Below are 24,331 nucleotides of genomic sequence, written 5' to 3'. Positions count from 1 at the left end.
AATCATACTTTTTTCAGTGTTCTGAAATCAGATTTCTCTTCTTCCATGATTGCAGGTGTCACTTCCAGACAGGAGGAAGATTGTGGTCGTTATTATGTGGGGTTGCACAGCTTTCGAGTACTCACAAATTTTTTTCTTGGCGAATAATCTGTTGTTTTGTTCCTTTCGTGTGTTGTAAACAAGCTTGCCTCTTATAGTGTGGTGTGTAATGTGCGACTCTGACTCGGGCTATTCGGAACCGGTGGAGGAAAACATGAAGAGCGAGCCAAGCAATATTTTACATTGAAACTTGCGTCACTGTGTATCATGTCCTTTTCTTTAGTGCGTTCCTCCCTTTCTCAGTTTTTAAAATCCTTTTTCTACATCTACTGTAACATTCCACTCTTCTATTTTATCTCTTCACCTGCATTTTTATCATGGCTGCGGTACGTGTCGGATGTACGCTGAGGTGTGAGAGAGGTATGGTGCTTGTAGTCTTTTATTTCCTAGATCCTATTTCCCTTTTATTACAACAAAACTATTATTACTACTGTTGTGACTTGTCTGGTCGCAGGCCTGTCTGGTTGTGGCCGGACAGGTCTTCGTCTCGGTGATGGCTGCCTGTTCGATTCTCGCACCGGCACATCATTTGCTGTTGCTTGGCTTCTGCTTAAATCAATAAATTGTGAGTTACATCACTAAAGTACTGGTGAAGAGACGGGGAATGCGGGAGATGGAAATTCCATCTCCCGCATTCCATCTCCCGATGGAAAGATGGAATGCGGGAAGATGGAAAAGTACTGGTGGGCATTGAATCATGTAGCAGGCTACTCTATTTTCCCAAATGAATTTATTTCCTATTTCTAAAACATTTCACCGTCATATTATACAAAGTTGCAAGGCAAAACCATCCATCCTTTAGTTTCTTTTTTTAAATGTCTGTACCTTCAAATCTGACAGCTAGGATGTGTGCACCGAGTATATATGTGCATATTGGTGAGAGTGCTGCATCGTGCGTTATGTCATCCATATTTGTATGTTTTACTGGATTGTTTGTAGACTATTGACATGCCTTACAGAGAAATAATATGCAAGAACATCATGGAAATTTAAAAAGCTTACCTTGTTTTATACGAAACCTTTCCGAAAATTTCGACCATGCAAAGGTTGTATGCGGTGTGTTGCATGTTTGTTTTGCTTTCATTTTGTTTGTATTTTTGCATACCATACTTTTAACAAAAAACATGCTGCCCCCCTCGCCATATCTTTTTTTCTTTGCAAACGTGCCAACCCTACAACAGATAAGAGTACATGGCTGCAGAATAAAATTAGCTATTTTGATTGAGTACGCTCCACAAAACGTTGCCACTAGTTGATACAGTTAAAACTCGATATAATACAGTAAAATCGGCAATTTGCTTCATTTTATCGAAATTTCGTTGTATTGAAATTCGACCTTTCATGCAAATGAGTACAGTCGCTGATCGATTTTTCTTGCATGGAAAGTTGCTGCAGAATTTTCCGAATTATCGGGCAATTGAAAAACGCTAACTTGAATAAGAAAATAATTCGTTTTGATGAATCTGGGAGTCGACGACGAATGATACGGCTTCATTCCATGCCGACGATATGTTCACATAGGCGGTGCGAATTAAGCGAAGCCAGCCCCGTGTTCGCGTGCACTCCGCCCCCGTGAACTGATAGCGTCGCCCACGCTGAGACGACGATATCATGAGAAGCGCCGACAGTGGGGAGCGAATGCTTCATCTGCCTCTCGCTCTAACGGGTCACCAAAACTCGAGATTATACGCAACCTTCAATACTAAACGAGCGGGAAGACAGCTTACGTGATGCCACGCTGTCTCTGCACAAGCACTCTTTGCGCACACACGCCAGATTACCTCTAAAAAGCAGGTTTCGCGGCTGCGTAAGCACTCAGCCACGCTAACAGCCATGCGCAGCCATGGCTGAGACAAGTTCCACATGCGCACCGACTCTCCCCCTCCCCCACCCCTCTGCCCCGCCCCTCGTGTATGGCACTCATGCGTGTTGCCAGCATCTTTCTTTCTCATCTTCGCACACTTTCACTCGCATCTAAAGCACAAAGTGTGCGGGGCGTGATGGCATTTTATGGCACTTGGACTTTATACAGAACATGGATCGGCTTGACTTGGCGGTCGCTCTTGCCGCGCCGTGTGCAATTTGAGAGGTGCGCTTGTAAGCTGCCGCTTATAATTAATTCATTTGATCGTTTGACTGTCTGCGTCCACGAAAGTTTCCATTTATTGTCTTGGCATTCTTTTGCTAGTGAAATTTCAATATATTGAAATCACATACAAACACACTTCTTTACATTGAGGTTCTAATTACATGGAGTTCTGTGGACAAGAGGTTACGAAAAGGTAAATACGTCGTGATATTAGGAATTTCGTTATACTTAAGTTCGTTATATCGAGGTTTAACTGTATTTCATTTTAATGGTGGCAGTAAAATGTGTGTGGATTATAGAAGTTTAGCACACATTCTATTGCTACTTATGTTATTAGAAGCAACCCTTAAGCACAACTGTGTAAAAGACAGGAGACCGCTAGAGGACTGGATTGCTTCTAGCCCAAATATTTTATTGCTATTTTTTGAAGATATGTTGTCAGATCAATGAGCCCAAACAAACTGTTGATATACTGTTGCTGAGATGTTTGTGAAGGACGTAGTGGATTCACCAGTTCTGTCTGCTACTTTGGTTGACAAGATTATTTTCCAACCATGTGAGCGTTAGGGTTATGTAGCCCACAGAAACTTCGACAGAGGACAAAGCGTTATTGCTGTTCTGGAAGTTCTTGTGTGCGTTTGTTTGTGATCACTGAACGTATCTTTGTAATTTTGCTTTCATCTGTACTATACGTATTGGTTTCCTTGTTTTTGTTTATTGTTTTCTAATTTTATGATTTCGCAAACCTATAAAAAAGTCGATAGGTTGTGCCAACTTCGAAGACGCACTATATGATTGGATTCGGCGGACTAGGGAGCAGTGTACCATCACAGTTGTTTATGATTGGCGCTCTTATGACGAACGGCTTGAGAAACGAGATAAAAGAGGACAGGACCATGTGCTCACCACCAACAAGTGTGTTTATTTTCTAACCGCAGTGTGCGTGAGTGTATATATATATATATATATATATATATATATATATATATATATATATATATATATATATATATATATATATATATATATATATATACCTATACACACACATGCGGTTTCGGGTCGGTTCTTTAGTGCGCTCACTTGTTTTTTCAGAACATCTATATATGTATATATATATATATATATATTATACTGAAAAAAACAAGTGAGCGCACTAAAGAAGCAACCCGAAACCGCATGTGTGTTCTTAGAGGAAAAAGTATTCGGGAGTGTCCGATTGCTCAAGTCGCGGACATTGCCCATCCCTTTGTCACTCGAGGCAACTGACAGCATGCTGACAAAGCAGGGCCTCTTGCATTGCACAGTGAATGCCTCACAGATCTCATGAACGCAATGTTGCGATACTTGCACACAATACACATCTGGTAGAACATAGGTTCGCGTTCATATCTTACGCAACGAGTGGCCAATTTTGTGCATGTCTTTGGGGGTGTGCGATGGTTCGAAGCATTCAAATAACAAATCGAATAGTAGTGTCCTATTCGATTTGTTCCTCAAATTGAATAGTGACTATACATAAGTACATGTGAATACATATATTTTTTAATAGTTTCTAAATATTGCCATGTGTCAACTCTGCACAAGAAAGTACAAAATTAGGGCAAAAGTACGATAATTTTCCTTTCTGCGGGCATTGTGTAGGCATACGACATAAGAACTTATGTATTGGAGCAGGCTGCATTGCTCAGGAAACCGCAAACTTTACTGGCATTACTCTGGTCATTGGCAATATTCGAGGAGCTCAATACGTGGACGAACTGCTTCTTTATTACTTATGCTTCATTCATGCTTTTAATGAACAATTCAACGTGTAATGTAACGACGAAAACTTCCTGGTCTTATGTATACCAGGATGTGAACATTGTTTTATATGAATCTAAAATGACTGATCTTTATTCAAGAACTATTTGAAAAGCCTTCAATGTTCGATTCGCTTCAGGCACTATTCAATTCGCATTTGATTTGGTCTCAAAAACTACTGTTTGCCCACCCCTATACGTTTTATTAACTACAATTTATTAGCATGCCCTCTCGTGCTTTACTCGCATGCTCATTTTCCCGTCGTGAAGACGTACCAAGGAGCTCAAGTTCAGACCATTTTGCACTGCGCTAGTCTGTTCTCATTATTATTATTTTTTGATATTTGAAGGATTGGGCATGGAGCAAGTGCAAGTATGCTCCCCATTCGCTGATCTGACGGAACAATCTTTCTCTGCGACTGTCAACAATGCTGCAACTGCAAGGCCCTCGGAGACGGGTAGGCAAGCTTCTCATCAACATCACGTATTTCACAACTTGTCAAACCTCGAAGGAAATTGTAAAATGTTGGGAGAAGAAAGCCGTCATAGGAAGCACACAAATAGGCATTTTCAAACTAATTAGATTGGTTTGATTTGATTTATTTACTAGAATACAGCACAGCAAACAATAGGCTAATAGAAAAATACATTGGTTGGAAAATAAGCATTTTAGGTGCAAGTGGAATTTGATGAAAGCTGGGAATTAACGGAATCATGTCTTTTTAGAGGTCATGGTATTTAATATACACAGTGACAGCCAAGGTAGAATTTGTTAAATGAATACCAATTGAATATTTTTCACAATTAATTTTCTTGCCTTAAAGGTCCTAGATCTCTAACTCCTTGAAGAAATACTGGCGGGCCTCATGCTCGGAGCACCCTAGAACAATAATATTACGGATGAGATGGGTATATTTACAAGATGAATGAGGGATCATAGAGACAAGAGTATGGGTAGTTAAGCATTCCCTGTACTTCACGCCGTTCTTCAATCTGCTATTCTTCGGGTCTGCTGTGCGATGTAACATCTTCCTCCAGTGCAGACGAAGCTTGCCAAGTGCGTTAGGGAACTACATGATTGGTAGTGCTTCGATCGGGAAGTCTACAATGATAGTGCTTCAATATTTTAACGTATCTAGAATGGATTTATTTAGAGTTAAAAGTGTAGAGAAGACTTGCGACGGTCTGAAACAGCCGTTCACCTACAAACGTCACGCTGCTCCTTCTTTCTTCTCCCACCCTCCTCCGATGAGACGTTGCATTTTCCTCCGGGACAGATGAAGCTTACTGAGCTGGTCGGAGTGCACGTTGATGGTACAGTTTCAATCGTGCGACGGCGACAACTTGCATCTTGCGTGAAGGGCGGTTATCAGCCGTCACCTTAGCGATGACGTAGGTCACTTCACTCAAGCATTTGGGAATGACGAACGGGCCTGAATACTTGGAGAGAAGCTTTTGGCAAAGTCCCCTTTTCCAAACCGGTGTCAACAGCCACACAAAGTCACCGGCGGCAAATGTTGTGCACATCGGGCAGATGTTGTGCGTCGTAGCAAGCCTTAGCAAGAACATGCGATGATAGGCTCCTGAGCTTGGCAAGTCGACGTGTTTCTTCGGCACGACACAATATGTGCGTGACAGGAGCATCGCCGTTAGGTGAAAAAGGAAGAATGGTGTCGAGAAAGCTTTGAGGATGGCGAGCGTAGAGGAGAAAGAAAGGTGCGTATCCTGTGACGTCATGGTTGCCTGTGTTGAGGGCATATATGACGAACGGTAATACGGCGTCCCAGTTGTTACGATCCGCTGAGACATACATTGAAAGCATGTTGACGAGGGTACGATTGGTGCGCTCGGTTAGACCGTTGGTTTACGGATGGTAAGGCGTGGCATGACGATATTGAGTTCCATAAAGGGTAGCAAATCTTCCACGATGTCAGTGGTGAACTGCCGGCCGTGATCACTTACCACCACGTGAGGAGCTCTGTGGCGGAAGACAATCGAATACAGAAGAAACCCCGAAATCTCGGATGCTGTAGCTGAGACAGGTGCCAATGTTTCAGTATAATGTGCTAAATAATCTAAGCAAGCAATTATCCAGCGGCAGCCAGTGGAACACTTGGGGAAAGGACCGAGTTCATCTATACCCACTTTCTCAAAAGGTGAAGTCGGTGGTATAACCAGTTGCAGAGTTCCTGCAGGAGCTGCAATGAGTTGTTTGTGACGTTGGGAGACATCACAGCTGGCGACATACTGTTTAGTTGTCTTCCACGATTGAGGCCAACAGAAACGTTGTCGGAGGCGGTGGAGCGTTCGAGCGATTCTAAGGTGGCCAGATGTAAGGTTGCCGCGCATGGCCCGCAGTACAGCAAGGCGCAGGGATTTCGGGACGACGAGCGGCAGTGGAGCACCGTTTGAATAATTCTTGTGGTAAAGCAGACCATCACAAATCACAAATGGCGTAGCCCGTTCAGATCTGTGGGTTGCATCAATAATCGGATTTAGTGAAGGATCGCGCAGTGTTTAGTTCTTGAAGACGGCAAGGTCAGGAAAGTCCGATGAGATTGTAGTTAAGTAGTTGTCAAAATCGTCATCATCAGTGCCCTTGCCCTGCGAGGGAAGACGAGATAAGCAGTCGGCATCTGCGTGGCGCCGACCGCTCTTATAAGCAACAGAAAAGTCGTATTCTGGGGCAATGACCACTGTTGCCCCAGAGGATGGACTCCAAATGGCACAGGCGCGTCTTCGTGCACATGAGCTGTGTATTTGGAAAAATGTGGCACTCGCAGCGGGCGGTGGCCGCAAAAGCTCGCAATATGTCCTTGGAAACCGCAGGCGTAGCAGACGGATCGGTCGCGGTTGAAACTAAATGGAGCAGGTATGTGTGGCGCCAGATGTGATTCTGCAGGAGCATGTCGTGGCATTGGGTATTCTGCAGTAACACGTTGTGGTGTTGAGTAGTACTCCGTAGTGTCACGACGAACTGGTTAGAAGTGGTGGCAGCTGAGCTTCGCCGGGAGAGACTGAGAGCTCCGGGAGCGTGTGCATGCACCAAAATTTTCAAAAAAGTGAACAGGAAGTGAGAGTGCAGATTATATGCGAATTTCGCCACTGTGTTGCCGTGAAGCTGCACCTCAAGGCAAGGCTCTCTGCTATTCAAAGTTTTATCTCCTAGGGAGCCCAACCTTCTCCCCACCAATACTTGTTGAAGCTAATTTGCCCCTCTTTTACAGTTGCCCATTTTCCTCCGCTTTACAGGTCGCCATTTTGCGATTAGTATTAGCGAGAAGTACACGTGGCACTCCCTCAGTCTGTGAGAAGTGCCTTGCGATACAGTGGTGAGCCATGTCATCGTTGGTATTTCCGGCTCCGTCGTGTTTGCTTCGTCACTGTTGCTGATGCGAGGGCTTCTCCGTCCACACTGCCATCCGCTGTCGTGCGAATGCTAGCTCCGTAGTGATGTGATTCACATGAGATATCATGTGACTGATTCATCCGTGATAACATCCGGCATGTGAATCCAGCTTTGTCAGCATCGCCGAAGAATGGGGGAACAGAGCCGCTGGCCAAAGGTACGACGTAGGCGAGTCGTGAATCCGCAAATGAAGACTGTTTTTGCAAAGATTTGAGCAGTGTTGTATGCAGTTACTTCTGAGGATTAAAAGCGGGATATTGCTTTTTCTTTCTGGGCTGTTGTAATTTGGGGTGCGGATTATGCGCTGTGGCGAATTATACGTTCAAAGATATCGTAATGAAGTAAACTGCCGATTTTGCTGACTTTGTTGTATCCAAGTTTAACAATTGTGCTTTGGAAACGTTATGGTAAAAAATTACTACACCCTTCACCCTTGAAGAAGCTTTGGCAGGGCCTTGAAAGTCCTCGAATATTCTTGAATTTTTGTCGCTGAGACTTGTACAAACCCTGTGACGTAACGTGTTACAGAAGTCGCTAAGGAGCAGCACAATGAAAAGCTGTGGATGTAGTGTTAAGAAAGTGGTGGTATGAACCAGCGAGTAAACTGGGGCAGATGATATTTTAGTTGCTCTGAGAGGCGGGCAGGTCATGTATTGTGTAGAGCAGATGTGCATCCGGTAGTGTTAAAAAGGTTTGTTTCTTAGTTTGTGCTTGCTGAAGTACACAGTTGCCGCTAGGTGGACAGAAAGAATGAAAGAACACTGGCAGAACTTCCATCTGCAGACCCATGAATATGTACAGTATGGGCCACTCTTAAAGGCAGCATATAATACCAAAACTGATCACTACTTGGATTAGAAAAGAAGGCATCTGGCGGTGACCATTCAGGAATGTATATCTGCCTAATGCATCATATCAGCCACCAGTCTTGTTAAAATTTTGCTTATTTTCCTTTGATATTTTCTCTCCTCATTAAAACCTCTACCTCTCTATTCTACAGTTACCTATGCCTGTAATGACTCCAGCTCTGTGAATCCCGTCCCTGTATTTTTTTCCACCAGTTCTTTAAATGTCTCTCGCTTATCTCAACTGCTGACCGCTTAATGCTACCATGCACTTTGAATCCCACCGCGTCTGTAAGGTGGACGCTCCCTACAGGTCTTGCTTGGTAAATACCTTTGCATTCCATTACGATGTGCCGAGTCGTTTCCAGATTTTTGCTGCAGCAGGCACATACCTTATGCTGATGCGAATATTTGTTCTGGTATGTTTCTTTCCTCAGGGTAGCCAGCTCGGGTTTTAAGTATGGCAAGACACTGCTATGTTATTTTATTGTACAGATTTTTCCTACAGATTTTTTCATTGCTGTAATTGTAAATCTCCCTGCTCTTTTTTGTTTCCATCCTTTGCATCCAATTTACTGTCCGTTTTTCTCACTTTGTTTTTGCTGACACTGGGTTGTCTATTTGCGCTTTCAATAGCGCTGTACTTGGTTGACAACTTTTTTGACCTCTTTCTCCATTCTGTGACCACGCCTTTAATGCTGTTAGCTTTCTTAGGTTACTTTGCGTACTTTCCAATTTGTTTATTTTCTGTGTTCTAACCATTTTACCCACCAGCTTAGGTCACCGTTGTGCAGTCATCTCAGCAGCCGCTCTATACAATGCATCCAGTGACATGGATGGGAGCTGCCCGGTGAGCCGCTGGCACACTCCCGACAGCCGGCCAATGTGCTTTGCGTGCGGCTATGCTGGTCATGTCGCACGTTTTTGTAATCGGGTGCAGTAGCCTAGAATCGGGTGCAGTTGCCTAGCGCTGCACCACCCGTGACAAACCAGTCCAACTGTCCATATTACAGCCTCCGTCCGCTATGCGACCAACATTGCGCCTGACCACAACTACCTGCCGTTCACCTTCTCCATGTCGTTGCTCACTGTCGCCAATGTGACCTCGCCTAGTGACTCGGGATGAGAAAAACTAATCATCGCAGTTCAAGAGGCAAGGGCTGCAACGTCGAAATTTGAAAGTCCTCACCGCAGTCCCTTGAATGTAATCAAAGTGTTTGTTGACGGTGTTCGCCCATCTGTACTCGTGCACACTGGAGCCACCGAATGTGTTGTGAATGCTAAGCTTTCCCGCTTACTTTGGAAAGTCAACACGCCCCTTTTTTGACTGTCCTTCTGTACAACCAGTTCTCAGCATGTTCACCCCATGGCGGCTTGCACTGCTGGTGTTGTCATTGCCGACGCTCTATATGCCATAGAATTCATCATTATTGTGCTATCATGACGTTATCATCGGCTGGGATTTTCTCTCGCGCCACAAAGCCGTTATTCATTGCACATGCGCCGAAATAGAACTCTCGCCGCTGTTAAATTTGCCGCTCACAAACAATTCTTTGCTTTCGAAGAAATTACTTGTGTAAGTCGACACCCACATTCCTCCGAACGCGTCAATGGTTGTGCCCTTGTCCTGCAGCGGAGTATCAGATGCTGTTGCACTACTGTCTCCATCTGATCACTTTCTCACTCGGAAAAGGTCTGCTGCTTCCTTTTGCGACAGTGGACAAAACACAGGGATACAGCACCATTTTCGTTTGCAAACCGTTTCCACACCCTGTGTTGCTGCTCCGAAGGGCATGTCTTGGCATTGCAGAAGCGATCGAAGACATGCAAGTTATGGAAATGCGAAATGACAATTGCTGGGCTAGTTCCTGTGCACTCAGTGCTGTTTCTACGTGTGACGTATCTTACAGTGACGTGTTCGTTTATTCTATTGCCGATGCCCTTACACTGCTCCAGCGGTCTCGGCTTTCGTGCCTTCTAGAAGAATTTTGTTCTTTTTTCGATGTAGGGCAATCTATCCTGGGCCAAACGCCAACTGTTACACATTGCATCGATACTGGCCCGCCATCGCCTTTGCGGCAACGTCCGTATCATGAATCTCCTGCGGTACGTCGTGTAATCAACAAGTTGACATGCTTCGCCGCGAGGTGATACGACCTTCCAACAGTCCATGGACATCCGCTGTCATTCTAGTTACGAAGAAAGGTGGTTCTGTGCGGTTTTGTGTGGACTACCGCCGCCTGAACAAGGTCACTCACAAGGACCTCTACACTCTCCCGTGCATAGACGATGTGATTGACAGCCTACTAGATGTAGAATTCTTTTCATCTCTAGATTTGCGCTCATGATATTGGCAAGAACCCATGGCAGTTGTTGATCAACTGAAAACAGCTTTTGTCACACCCGACGGCTTATACGAATTTAACGTAATGCCTTTTGGACTTTGTAATGTGCCCACAACATTCGAGCGCATGAGGGACACAGTTCTTCGCAGGTTGAAGTGGCACACGTGCTCGGGCTATCTTGACGATGTTGCTGTTTTTGCTCCTGACATCACCATGCGCCTTCAATGGCTCCAGTCTGTTTTAACATGTTTAACAAATGCAGGGCTACAACTAAACTTCAAGAAGTGTCGATTTGCTGCTCGGCAGCTGAGAATTCTAGGTTACGTCGTATCCAAGGATGGAATTCTCCCCAATCCAGCCAAACTTCGAGCCGTCGCCGAATTCCCTACGCCAATGTCCGTCAAACAATTGCGCAGTTTCGTCAGTCGGTCTTCCGACTTCAGACGCTTCATTTGGAATTTTGCCGCTATCATATCACCCCTGATGAAACTTCTTCCAGCAGCGGGCCTCTCACTTCGTGGTCTTCTGAGTGTGACGAGGCATTCACAAAGCTCCGTCGTTTGCTAATGTATCCGCCAATTTTGTGCCATTATGACCTGACAGCCCCTAACGAGGTGCACACAGGCGTCAGCGTTGTTGGCCTCAGCGCTCTTCTTGCCCAGCGCAAACAGGAGTTTCCTGAATATGTCCCGGCTTATGGAAGTTGTATGCTTGTGAAAGCTGAGACCAATTACACTGCCACAGAAAAAGAATGCCTGGCCATTATCTGGGCTCTCACCAAGTTAGGCCTTATTTGTATGGCCGTCCATTTGATGTAGTCACGGCCACCTTCAGCACTCTGATGCCGACGCCCTCTTGCGCTCTTCCTTGCCCGATGACAATGCCCGCTGCTCCATATCCCAGCTTGCCATTTCTTCCATTGACCTTTGCAGCATAATTTTCGAACAGCACAAGGACCACTCAATCACCTCACTGATAGACTTGCTCTCTGATCCATCGGCACAACCAACCACTCGCACGTTATGTCGTCAAGCCCATCCTCCGCAGGGGCGTCTTCGTCAGCAGGCGTTTGGTGTGTTGGGACACCACGTACCGAGCATAAGAGGGTTGGCCCCTCTCGCGTGTAACCGTGCGCGGCTTAGCCGTGTATGGAGAAAGGGGGATCCTGGGGGTTGAGCCGATGCTGGGTGTTTGGACGTTAGAGGCCTCCCGGCGAAGGCAACACACCTCTTCGGCCTCTGCTTCACACAGACGGCACCTCCAGACTGACCCACCAGACTGACCCACTTGGAGGAAATGGGCAGTCGCCTTTTCCTGTTCCCCTCTTCAATCTTTTGCTTTTTCTCTCGCTGTTTCTTCTTTCCTGTCTTCTTATCACTTGTTCTCACTTCCGTATTCTTGGCCGGCAATGGTTAACCTGGTGTAATTATCGAAACTTGGGTATTTTATATTAGGTTATAGCAGCGATGAATGGCTGGCGTCTGCAGGTATTCTCCCGACCTTATAGCGTCCCCTTGTTGGGCTCGGTGGTGTCTGGCCACCATCGTAGTCGAATTTCCAAACTTTGTATGGCAAGCGCTTTTACCCCACTGCCTAATCGCTCCTTGGAGATGGGGTGCACCGGTGAAGCAATCAGCCTTTTTATGCAACCTAAAGAGTCCTTTCCGAAATACCACGTTGTTCATAGTCAACACGAAACGGAGACAGTCTGAACGATAGCACCTTTTCTTGTACCCAAATCTCCCACTGAAGCAATAGGTCCAGGTTATAAAGTAACAAAGATGGGAAGCGGTGATGTGTGTGATAACAGAGCGGCGTGATTGAGCTGGCTATCTTGTGCGCATGTCTTCCCTGTTAAACCCATCGAACGTGTGCGGATAAGCGATGCATCGTGCCTACATAAACCCTTGTTTTTTGTGCAATAAAGGAATCTTGCAAAAGCTGCTGCTGCGTCCATACCGGTTATTACAATCTGCTTCTCGAAGTTCGCGACAAGCCACAATACGGCACACTCTCAAAACTTGTAGCATTTGGGGACATCCCCGTCTCAGTAGGCCCACCCAGGATGACGAATACGGTGCGCGGGATCATCTCGGAAGATGACTGTCTCGAACTCAGTGAAACTGAATTACTAGAAGGATGGTAAGAACAGAACGTTGTCAAGGTGCAAAGGATTAAAACAAGACGAGATGACAAAGAAATGCCAACTAGGCATATAATCATAACTTTTGGAAGCAGCATTCTTCCTGAATCAATCGAGACCGGTTACTGCAAGTTACGTGTCAGACCATACATTCCAAACCCGCGTCGATGTTTTAAGTGTCAGCGTTTTGGGCACGGGTCACAAACCTGCAGAGGGCGTGCTACTTGTGCCAAGTGTAGCTCCATCGAACACTCTTTTGATGTTTGCAGTTCAGTAACCCACTTTGCTAACTGTGAAGGAGACCACCCTGCTTACTCACGATCCGGCCCTTCGTGGAAAAAAGAAAAACAAATAATAGAACTCGAGGTGAAACTAAGTCTGACTTTCCCAGATGCACGCAAGCGTTTCTATTCCAACAGTCAGTGCAGTCCTTCCTACACCGATGTGGCGCGCCGGGCCGCCCAAGTCACTCGGAGAGGGACGGCAGTCACGCCACCCGCCCAGGGCCACTGCCCGTGCAGATCGGCCCACCACTCCCGCGAAAGGGCCCGCTCTGCGGGCAGTATCCATCGCCTCAGACGAGGTGATGGATACGAGCACAAATCCGGCGTCTCAGACGCCCAAGAAACGGCACAGCTCCTTCAAACGCGCCGGGAAGAAAGAGAGATCTTTTATCGTGGGGCCTGGAAAGGTCTCGTGAGCTGATATAACCTATATTTCTTAGACACACAGCACAAAACACATACATTATGGATACACGGATAATACAATGGAATGTCAGGGGTTTACTCCACAACCTAGACGACAGTAAGGAACTCTTAAATAAGTACAATCCAGAGGTGCTGTGTGTCAAAGAAACACATCTTAATCCTTCACGCACGAACTTCCTCCAGCAGTATGCCATTTGGCGAAAAGACCGCAACGACGCCCTTGCCTCGTCTGGCAGAGTGGCAATAATTGCAGATAAGGGTGTTGCTTGCCGGCAATTGCAGCTTAAAACACCCCTAGAGGCAGTTGCAGTTCGTGCGATACTGTTTAATAAACTGGTAACAATTTCCTCACTATACATCCCCCCGAACTACCATCTTTCAAAAACAGAATTTCAAAGCTTTATTAATGACCTGCCTGAACCGTATATTGTCGTCGGAGATTTTATTGCACACAACACCCTTTGGGTAGGTTGTTGTTGTGATGCCAGGGGATACAGTAGAAAGCTTCCTCTTCACTACAGGTGCATGCCTACTAAATAATAAAGAGCCTACATTCTATAGCGTGGCAAGCAAAACATTTTCATCGATCGATTTAAGCGTTGCATCTGGTACACTCGTACCGTATCTAGAGTGGAACGTGCTTAAAGATCCATATGGGAGCGACCATTTTCCAATAGTCATAAAATCAACAAAACGGGATGAATGCTTTCCACGTGTCCCCCACTGGAAAGTTGAGTCAGCCGACTGGAAACGTTATAAAGAACTCTCCCGCATGACGTGGGAAGACATCTCTGCAGTTCCTATTGATGATGCAGTGGCATATCTGACAGCATTTATTGTTGATGGGGTGTCACTATGTATCCCTGAATCATATAGATCGCCCTCCAAACGACATTTCGCGTGGTAGAATGCGGAGTGCAAGGAAGCTCGTAGAAATCAAAATGAGGCATGGAGTCATCTTCGCGATTCTCCTACTGCCGAGAATCTGATCAATTTCAAGAAAATATGGTCACTAGGTAGAAGAACACGCCGCTGGGCTAAACGGCAAAGTTGGCAAAAATACATCAGTAGCATCAATTCACATGCAGACGAATAGAAAGCCTGGGATAGGGTCGACAAAATAAAAGGCCGCAAAACTTATCCTCTACCGTTAGTTAACACACAAGGAGACACTATTGAGGACCAAGCTGATTTGCTAGGGGCACATTTTCAGTACATTTCGAGTTCATCCCATTACTCAGATACATTTCTAAGATATCAGCGACAAGCAGAACGACAGCCTCTGGATCAGAAAGGAAATAAAAATGAACCTTACAACCAACCATTTAACATGAGGGAAATTCACGCTGCACTGAACTGTTGCAATAAGTCAGCTCCTGGAGGCAATCGAATAGTTTATGAGATGATCGAATACCTACACACTGAAACACAGAAAACACTACTTTCACTTTTTAATGTCATATTATCTGCCAGTTATATTCCATCTGCCTGGAAGCAAGCAGTCTTAATTCCTATTCTCAAAGAGGGCAAGATCTGACTTCGGCCAGCAGCTACAGGCCTATAGCCCTGACAAGCTGCCTATGCAAACTATTGGAGAAAATGGTAAGCAGACGCCTAATTCACTATCTTGAAAGGAACAAAATACTAGACCCCTTGCAGTGTGGTTTTAGGGAGGGTATATCTACGAGAGATCAGCTTGTCCGCACGGAGGCGAATATCTGAGATGCCTTTGTGCACAAGAGCTCTTATTAGCGGTATATTTAGATATGGAGAAGACATATGACACAACTTGGCGTTTTAGAATTCTTCGTGATCTGGCTGGTATGGGTGTCAGAGGGAATGTCTTGAAAGTGATTCAAAGCTACCTCTTGAATCGTACGTTCTGTGTGAGGGTTAGTAAAGTGTTAGTTCGTCCATTTACGCAGGAGACAGGTGTGCCACAAGGTGGTGTGCTGAGCTGCACCCTATTCATCGTAAAAATGAATTCCCTGTGTAGGGTCATGCCACGAACAATGTTTTATTCAGTGTATGCGGATGACGTACAGATAGGATTTAAATCATGCAATATTTCTATCTGTGAGCGACATGTACAGCCTGGCCTAAACAAGATATCTAAGTGGGCTGTCGAAAAATCATTTAAGTTAAACCCCCAAAAAGCACGTGCATTTTATTTTCTAAAGAAAAGAGAGGTATATTACCTGACCCTGCTGTTCATCTTAATGGACAGTCGCTATCTGTCAGCCACGAAAATAAACTTTTAAGAATCATCTTTGACTCGAAATTAACATTTGTCCCTCACCTTTGGTATCTTAGAGCGATATGTCTGAAGACAATGAATATACTGAAGCTCTTGTACCGTACATCTTGGGGTATTGGCACGAGATGCCTTTTGAGCCTCTACAAAAGCCTTATATGGTCCCGCCTCGACTACGGAGCTATGGTATATAGCTCTGCTGCGCGTAGTGCTTTGAAGAGGCTGGATCCCATTCACCACTTGGGTATACGCCTGGCTACAGGCACATTTAGGACAAGTCCCTTAGAAAGCCTGCATGTGGAGTGTAATGAATGGTCATTACATCTCCAAAGGACATATTTAACTTTTTCCTATGCTCTTAAGGTTAAATCTGACGTGCAGCATCCATGTCACTCATCTATTCGTGAAGTATCTACTGCCAGGCTATATCTTAACCGCCCAGCTATTAGAGCTCCGTTGAATCTTCGTTTCAAAACACTGGCTGAAGAAACAGGTGTCTTAGTCGCAGAGAATGTCCTAATGGCACCCACTCGCCTGCTCCCACCATGTGAATGGCAGACCATTGAATGTGAAGTCTCTTTCGTAGAGATATCTAAGAAGACAGCAGAAGCTCCATATACAATTCCATTTTCGTGAACTTCAGGAGAAGTACTCCTGTACAGAATACTATACAAACGCTTTCAAGTCCTCTAAAGGAGTTTCCTACGCAACTCTGGGACCTTAATTTGCAATATCCGGGGCACTGAATCCACACACAAGTATTTTTACAGCGGAAGCCTACGCTATACTATCGCCTATTCAAAACACAAGGCTCACCAAACATGCTAGGGCTATTGTGTATAATGATTCATTAAGTGTAGTCAGAGCCCTACTTAGTCCAAGCAAATATAAGAACTCAGTTTTTACTGAGCTGTACCGTCTGTTGTGCTACCTATGTATGTGCAATCAAGTGATTGTCACATGCTGGGTATCTGGTCACAAAGGTATAAAAGGCAATGAAGCTGCTGACGAAAGCGCTAGGTCAGTAACTTTTAGCGACGCAGATGGAAATATCCCCATTCTTGCCAGAGACCTAAAGCCTTTTCTACGCCGTAAATTGAGGAATCATTGGCAAGGCGAGTGAGATACCGAAGCAATGAATAAGCCTCACATAATAAAAAGAACATTGGCGAACTGGATATATGGGAAAACAGCACGGTACAAGGAAGTACTTCTTTGACGATTGAGGATAGGACACACATACGGTACTCACTCTTATCTCTTGACTGGGGGCGACCCTCCAGCTTGTATTAAGTGCAGCAATAGTCTCACAGTCCTCCATGTTCTTATTTAGTGCCATGCAATAAAAACAGAGAGTAAAAAGTATTTCCCTTCTGCATATCGCGAAAATATATCTCTTCACCCTGCATTTTTCCTTAGCGATGAACCATTCTTCAATCTGCAAATAGTTTTAGATTTCTTAGCCAAAACCGTCACCCTGAAAATCATTTGGCCAGGCAACTTTTACCACATGACTAACAGGCCTGCATTCAAGGGCTCTCTTGAAACTCTGGTTTCATTTTTATGTTTTGTTGCATCATGTTTCTAACGAAAGCCCATTGCCATAGCCCACGTCACTACCCAGTCAGCGTCATTATATTAGCACGTATATATTCTACGCCAATTACCGCGGCCGTTTTAGGCCCTTTTACAGCCATATCACATCTACCATGAGGAATTCATTGTGCATGTCATCCATAATACATCGTTAACATTACCATTTGTCATGGCGCTCTTTGGCCAAACCTGGCCCTTGCGCCATAAAACACCACACATCATCATCATCGTCAAGCCCATCATTTCGCCATTTGTGACGACCTACTCCACTGATGCCAGTGGTTGCTAGTAGTACCGCACAGTCTGCATTCTGAAATATGCACATCATACCACTCTGACCACCCGTGCGTATACTCGGGAGTATTTAAAACTTACCAGCACATTTCACAGCTGCACTACTGTCGCGGTATGTGTAGCTACGTTCAGAAGCTCATTTGCTCATGCGTCTATTCTCAGCGCTGGAAATCTTCATTGCGCCCCTAACCAGCCAGTCTGCAACCGTTACTGTGCCTTACCCGGCTGTTCGGGTACGCTGGCAGCGATTTGTATGGGCCACTTCCCCTGACATCTGCTGCTAACCGCTGGGCCATCGTGGCTCTTGACCGCCTCACGCAATACGCCAAACTGCCGCTCTTCTGGTAGCTACAGCCTGTGATGTTGTCTTCCTGCTTCGCCGATTCATACTGCGTCATGGTCCGCGATTGCGGACGTGTCTTCTTGTCGGAAGCTGTCGAAACCATCCTCAAAGAGTGCCACATTATGCACCACACAACTACTGCTTACTATCAGCAGGCCAATGGCCTCGCAGAACGCTTTAACCGTACACTTGGTGACATTCTCGCAATGTACGTCGCCTCCGACCACACAAATTGGGATGCCATTCTGCCCCTCCCAGCCTATGCCTACAATACCACCACCCAGAGCACCACTGGCTTTTAATCCTTTTTCTTATTGTATGGCCGGCAGCCGTCGCACAAAATCAACACAATCCTTTTGTGCAAGCCAGATGCATCTGAATGTGTGCCTATTTCTGCCACAGCCAGACATACTAAAGAGCGTTGCGGTCTCGCGTGGGCCTTTACTTGAAATGACCAAGAGCGCCAAACGAGCGTTCGCAGTGACACCAATTCTGCACCGATGTTCCTCCCTGGAGTGCTTGTGTGGCTTTCAGTCCGTTCCACTGCACCTGGGCTGTCGTCGAAACCACTGCCCAAGTATGAAGGTCCCTACCGCGTTGTTGAACGCACATCTCCGGTCGATCACGTTCAACCATCTTCGGTCATGCGCCGTCGTGGACAAAACATTGTCATCATCGACCACCTCAAGACCTACTATGTCCCACTCATAGTGACAAGCTGTTGGGTCGCCGGGTGGCTCCCTTTTCGTTCCTGGAGGTAATTGTAGGGAAGCATTGAAACAATATAGTGGGTCATCTTCTTCAGCGCTCTTGCTCGTGAATGCCACTCGTGCTGGGAGTCCATGCCCTGCTCTAACGGTCGGTCCCAAATGTCGATGACTAATAAACACCTTTACAAAACAATTATCTGGAGGTTGTAACTCAGTACTTTCGACTGAACATGTTAAGAAACGATAGAGCTATGCATGTCACCAAATTCAGACAAATGTCGGCAAGCAAAACAGCAAAACGTGTGAGGAAAGCGTATTCTAACATGTGAACTTTACAAGCACACCTTTCCACACACTTCAAAAGCTGCATTGCATTGCAAGTGATAGCGGCGTCAATACCCCTCTTACGAAGGGCATTGAAAAATGGTATTTATTGATAATAATGAAATAAAATACAGATGTCCTTTCTTTACTCGTCACACATGTATAAAATTGATTATGAATTTTGTTTTCGTTGAATGAATCTGTGTCTTGCTTTAAATAAGAAACGCTTCTTTCTTTTCCTGTCTTTGTTCCCTCCAAACATAGTTGCGCTTCAGTCACTGCTCCCATGACCGCCCTTGCTGATGTCGGTAACAATTTATTCTGAACTGCTTTTTACCTGAAGCTTCGCTACCTATTTGGGTTGACCTTGTACTAGGCATGTGCCAGTAGGTATGTTCTACTCTTCAATGACGAAATTTTTTAAAAATATTTCTCTGGTGCTGGGTGGAATTGAACCCAGGCCATATATATCCACACATATCAATCCATATTTAGACAATCTTGTCTGAATAAATATTGGACACGTGCCGGGTGCGGATTTCTGCGTCAGTGCCATTCCCTGGCACAACATGTCCTGAGTAATATGCGAGATAAGAGCCTGGCTGTATACACACCTCACATATGATGGTGGTAGTAATATATCACATATGGTGGTAGTAATATGGTATGTCGCAACCTTGCTTCAGTGCTAATTGCAATAAGGTTGACAATCATCATTAGATTAGGTTTTAGTAATTTTTGAGATACAGATATTTGTAGACATTAGCCACCCATTTACTGTTGTCCGTGTTCCTGACTCTTTCTTTAAATTGATTTTGCTCTGCTTTTCTTTGACTTCAAAAGAGGCCCAACCCATCTCATCCTGCACAGTCTCCTTTGTGGTTTTACCGTAGGCTCATCAGTAAAAACACCGGTAAATCTGGCAACTGGCTCACCGACCTTTGGTTAACATCTAACATCGCAAAGATTTCCGATTTAAGCACAGAGTTGCACTTGCAAACAGCATTGGCACCATTAGTATTTCCAAGTTCCCTGCGCCACCTCACATTAATTATAGCCCCAAATCACTCTTATGTTTCATTACTCCTACACGCCGTGGTGGCTTAGCCACTTTGGTGTTGCACTGCTAAGCACAAGGCCACGGGATCGAATTCTGGCCATGGTGGCTGCATTTCAATGGTGGCAAAATGCAAAAACGCCCACATCCCGTGCATTGGGGCACGTTAAAGATCCCCAGGTGGCTAAAATTGATCTGGAATTCCCCACTAACGGCATGCCTTGTAATCAAATTGTGGTTTTGGCATGTAAAACGCAGGAATTCATTCATTAATATCATTACACCTGCATTATGCTTCCTCTTCATCCTCAGATTATGTTAGTGGATGTTTGAGTAGGTCTTTATTCCGTTTTTATATACCCCAGGTACACTTTGCATTGTACGACTAAAATATCCGCTCTCATTGGTGGAACCACGAAGAGCATCGCGACGGAAACCATTCTTATTTCTGGAGTAGTGATAGCTTCTTCTCACAGAGGCAGCCAGTGACGAATACGATGATGTCAACATGTGAACTTGTTTAGTGGTGCTCAAAAAAGCATCACTCTAAAAAAAGAATGAAATGTTATTTGAGCTGTGTAAGTTTGATAGTACAGTAATTATTGGTATTCGGTTCGTTGAACTATTCGTAGCTGGAAACTTCATCCTGCATATCAGAACCAGTCTGGGCTTCACATTGAGGTTCCCGTTCCTAAATCAGAATTTCAAGCAATGAAATTCAGTGTAGCATATATGATACCTTGGGCATCACAGCTAACACAGCTCGACTTGTCTTCATTTTTCTTAGCATCCCTTTCATTATTGACCCGACCTTTCGTTCCCGCACGTAGATTACCCGCAGGAGTCCACACAGATGCCTCGGCCAGCAGGGGCCCTGCGGTACCAGTGCATCTACTGCCCGTATGCGACTCGACAACGAGCCTCTCTGGTGGTTCACGAACGAGTGCACACGGGCGAGCGGCCCTTTCGGTGCCGCTTGTGCAACCGCGGGTTCGTGACCAACTCGCATGTGGTGCGCCACATGCGCACGCACACTGGCGAGCGGTCCTTCTCTTGCCCAGTCTGCCCCGCCGCCTTCACACGGCGTAGCCATGTCAAGGTGCACATACGCACGCACAACAACCCGCACAGTTCCGGACGCAGATGACAGGCCCAGCCAGCTAATGTCGGCAGCGTGGTGCTGTAGATGGCACCCTTTGGGCTTCGACTGCAAGTGTCGTCAGAACCGCAGTCTCCAATGAGCCCATGAATTTCTTTTTGTTAGTCATCCACCAATGGCACCAGCATGTGTTGTTACCAAAAAAAAGGTGTCATTTGTTAAGGGTGGAACGTTTCCTGCTAAATTTACTAAAAAGAAATCTGGTACTATGAGGGGAATAATGTAAATAAAGGTAATGTTTTTGTATTGTAGAGGTGGGCTATTTATATTCAACATTCATACCTGGGTATAGCAAACACGGATATAAAGAATTATATGGATATAACGAAGCAAATCTAAAATGTTTCTTGTCTCCATGGGACTCCTCTAATCTATGCGATTGCTGCTTCGGATGTTTTGAGTGCTCATCAATTACACTTTACCTTCGTAAATTTCACAGGCAATATAGCATTAAGTATCCTGTGCAAGGAAAACACCCTGAAATAAGGGAGTTGCATTCTTATTGTCAAATAAAGTTTTTATGATCCCCCAGCTCCGAGGACTGTCTGGTATTTGGTGCAGAAAACACCAGCAACATTAGACACCGCGTCATGTCATGTTTTTTTCTTTGTTTAATGTTTTCCCCTCTTGAGCTATGGCACAGAAGACTGTGAAGGGAGATGACTATGGACCTCCTAGCTTATTATAAAGTAGGCTTAGAAGCCGTTCGGTGGTGCGATTCACCCCTTGAATGTAACTGCACCATAGGTGTATGTGGAGTTCTATGGTGACGACAACTTGAAAAGCCATGCTGCAGTGAAATATATATATGGTAAAGAGCGTTCAGAAGCTTGAATGTATAGGACATGTGCAGGAACTCGTCGGCTGACGCCTAAGGAAGCTAAAGAAGACAGATGGTGGCCTTGAAGGCAGAAGAAAACTGAGATGTCGTAGATCAGCTGCAAATTTGTTATGGAATTGCCATCAGGCCTAATGTTGGAAACCTAACAGCTATGAAGCAAGCAAGCTTATTTCATTGTAGCTCCATAGTCAACTGCCACAGACAGGGTCTTTGCCCTCAAGGAGTTGACCTGGTGCATCTTCAACCGAGCAAAAGCACTGAAGAAGGGCGGCTACAAGCATAAGGGAGGACTTCCCAATGAAATACTGGATAAGGTAAACACCGTGTACAGCGACCTTTGCTCTGACGAACTTTTAAAGTGGCTGCATGGAAAAACTCAAAATGGTAATGAGTGTTTCAATGGGATGCTTTGGCAGAGGATCACTAAGATCTACACGTAAGCCTTCCCATTCTTTTATTTGGGCTGTGTGATTCCATGGCACAGTTCAGTGATGGAAACAGGGGCATATTGGACATTTTGAAGCAGGCAGGCATCGAACCTGGCTACTACACGCGACGGCATGCCACACCAGGGAGTAGCCGTGTGAGGAAGGTGGCACGCGAGTCAGCTGGACACACAAAACAGGCAAGAAAAAACTGTGCACTTCAGCTGGAACAAAAGGAGATGGTGCTGCTCCTAAGGAAGGCCCAAGCAATGAGCCTGGTGGCTTTTAGACATATTTAATGCTTTTTTATTACTTGGACATCTGCATGAAATCTTTAAATCTATTTTTCTGAAAGCGTGATTTTTTGCATCCTGTAGTAATCGAGCAGCGATAACTTTCCTTCTAATAAAGTATAGTGCATAAAATTTTGTGTGTTTCATTATACTTAGGTTGTGCATTGAAGCAGAATGACTAAGAACGGATGATAACTTTTTATGCCATGGGCCGATTGTTCGAAAAGAAAATATGCCGGATGTAAATCTTTCAGTTTTTTTTATATCTCACCTTAGCTTGGGGGGGAGGGATGTGGCGATCCTGATGGTTAAATGCACAGATCATCCTGGTTATGTACCCACTAAATCGCCTTTGAATCGCACCTACCATTTTGTAGTTGTGACTGTTGGCGAAACACCCATTTTTCAGCAAATTTTGATTTATCTAATTTTCTTTTTCACAGTTTCACTTCTTTATTGTAAAGGTTCCAACTACCTAAGCCTTAGAAATTAACAATACACTTATGACTTTTGGGATAAAATTGTAAACTTTTTTCTCAAAGGTGGTGACATAACTTAAAGGCACACTAATGTGAAGCACCAGATTAGTACCGGGAACATTTTATTTTAAAGCTATATTTTTATTAATTTTGCTGTAATATGTTATTACAAGAAAAAAGTGGCGATTAAGTCCGTGTTTCTTTATTTTTAATTTGCGGCGAAAAACCTCGGTGCAGCTACGTCTGCATAACATAGTGGATTTCAAAGTATTTTCTCATTTTCGGGAAATTGTAGCTTGGTAAAAGTTCGTGAAACTTTATAAGTTCTGTTATTGTCTCTTTTATAATACAATGTAGTCCATCTTAACTGATAAAGAATTAACTAGGTCCACGCAGACACCATCATACGACGTCAAGGCGTGGTGGTGCGTGAACGTCAAGTTGGCGGCCAAATCGGTTTTTGTTACTGCATCTTCTATGGTTCGCTAAGCATCTAGTCATGGTTAGAGTGGCTTTTGTATTGTAAAAGGGTAATAATGTACCAGGATTGTGCCAAAAGTAATGCTAAGTTGGCATACATTTTTCGTGTTCTACCTGTCTGTAGAGCAAATGTTCCTCTAGAATATCCCATAGTAAGCTTTATTTTTCATTGCAGGTAACTAACGGATTCCGAGCAGATGCGAGGGGCTCTCATTGAGTTTTTGACCAAGGAGATTTGCAGATCGTCCGGACATTCAGTGAAGGTTACTGAATCTTTAGGTAGGTGACACTATTGACAAGAATAATGTGCAGAGATGTGTGCAAAAGTTTAAAGAGGTGGAAACAAGCGTTGAAGACAAACTGCGCTGTGGGAGACCATTAACTGTGACCAGTGACACAAATTGTCAGCGAGCGTGTGCATTGATTCGTGCACACTTGAATTTTTTCAAAGACCATTTGAGCATTGAGTTCAACATTGACGCAAATGCATCTCTTGTGATGGAGATTATATTGAGTGGTATCTTTGTATTTAAAAGAGGTATTCTGCGAGCACGTAGTATATGAAAAAAGATAGGTCAATGAATAAGACAGTTGTGCCAACTTTTGCATTACATTTGGTACAACCCTCACACTA

The 24,331-nt window shown here is 44.7% G+C and overlaps 1 protein-coding gene across 1 annotated transcript in view; it reads left to right on the top strand.

Moving 5' to 3' along the window:
* Positions 1-22,165, top strand: part of LOC142563387 (uncharacterized) — a 37,891-nt gene extending 15,726 nt beyond the window's left edge. Inside the window, exons 3-4 of the mRNA XM_075673944.1 lie at positions 18,464-18,649; positions 20,851-22,165. Coding sequence (XP_075530059.1) covers positions 18,464-18,649; positions 20,851-21,167 — 503 coding nt within the window. The 3' untranslated portion in view covers positions 21,168-22,165. The remainder of the gene's footprint in view (positions 1-18,463; positions 18,650-20,850) is intronic.
* The last annotated feature ends 2,166 nt before the right edge of the window (positions 22,166-24,331 follow it).

This window comes from Dermacentor variabilis, chromosome 11, assembly GCF_050947875.1.
Source record: "Dermacentor variabilis isolate Ectoservices chromosome 11, ASM5094787v1, whole genome shotgun sequence".
Classification (NCBI taxonomy): domain Eukaryota; kingdom Metazoa; phylum Arthropoda; class Arachnida; order Ixodida; family Ixodidae; genus Dermacentor; species Dermacentor variabilis.
The sequence above is the reverse complement of the archived record's forward strand: the minus strand, read 5'-3'. Positions and strand labels throughout refer to the sequence as shown.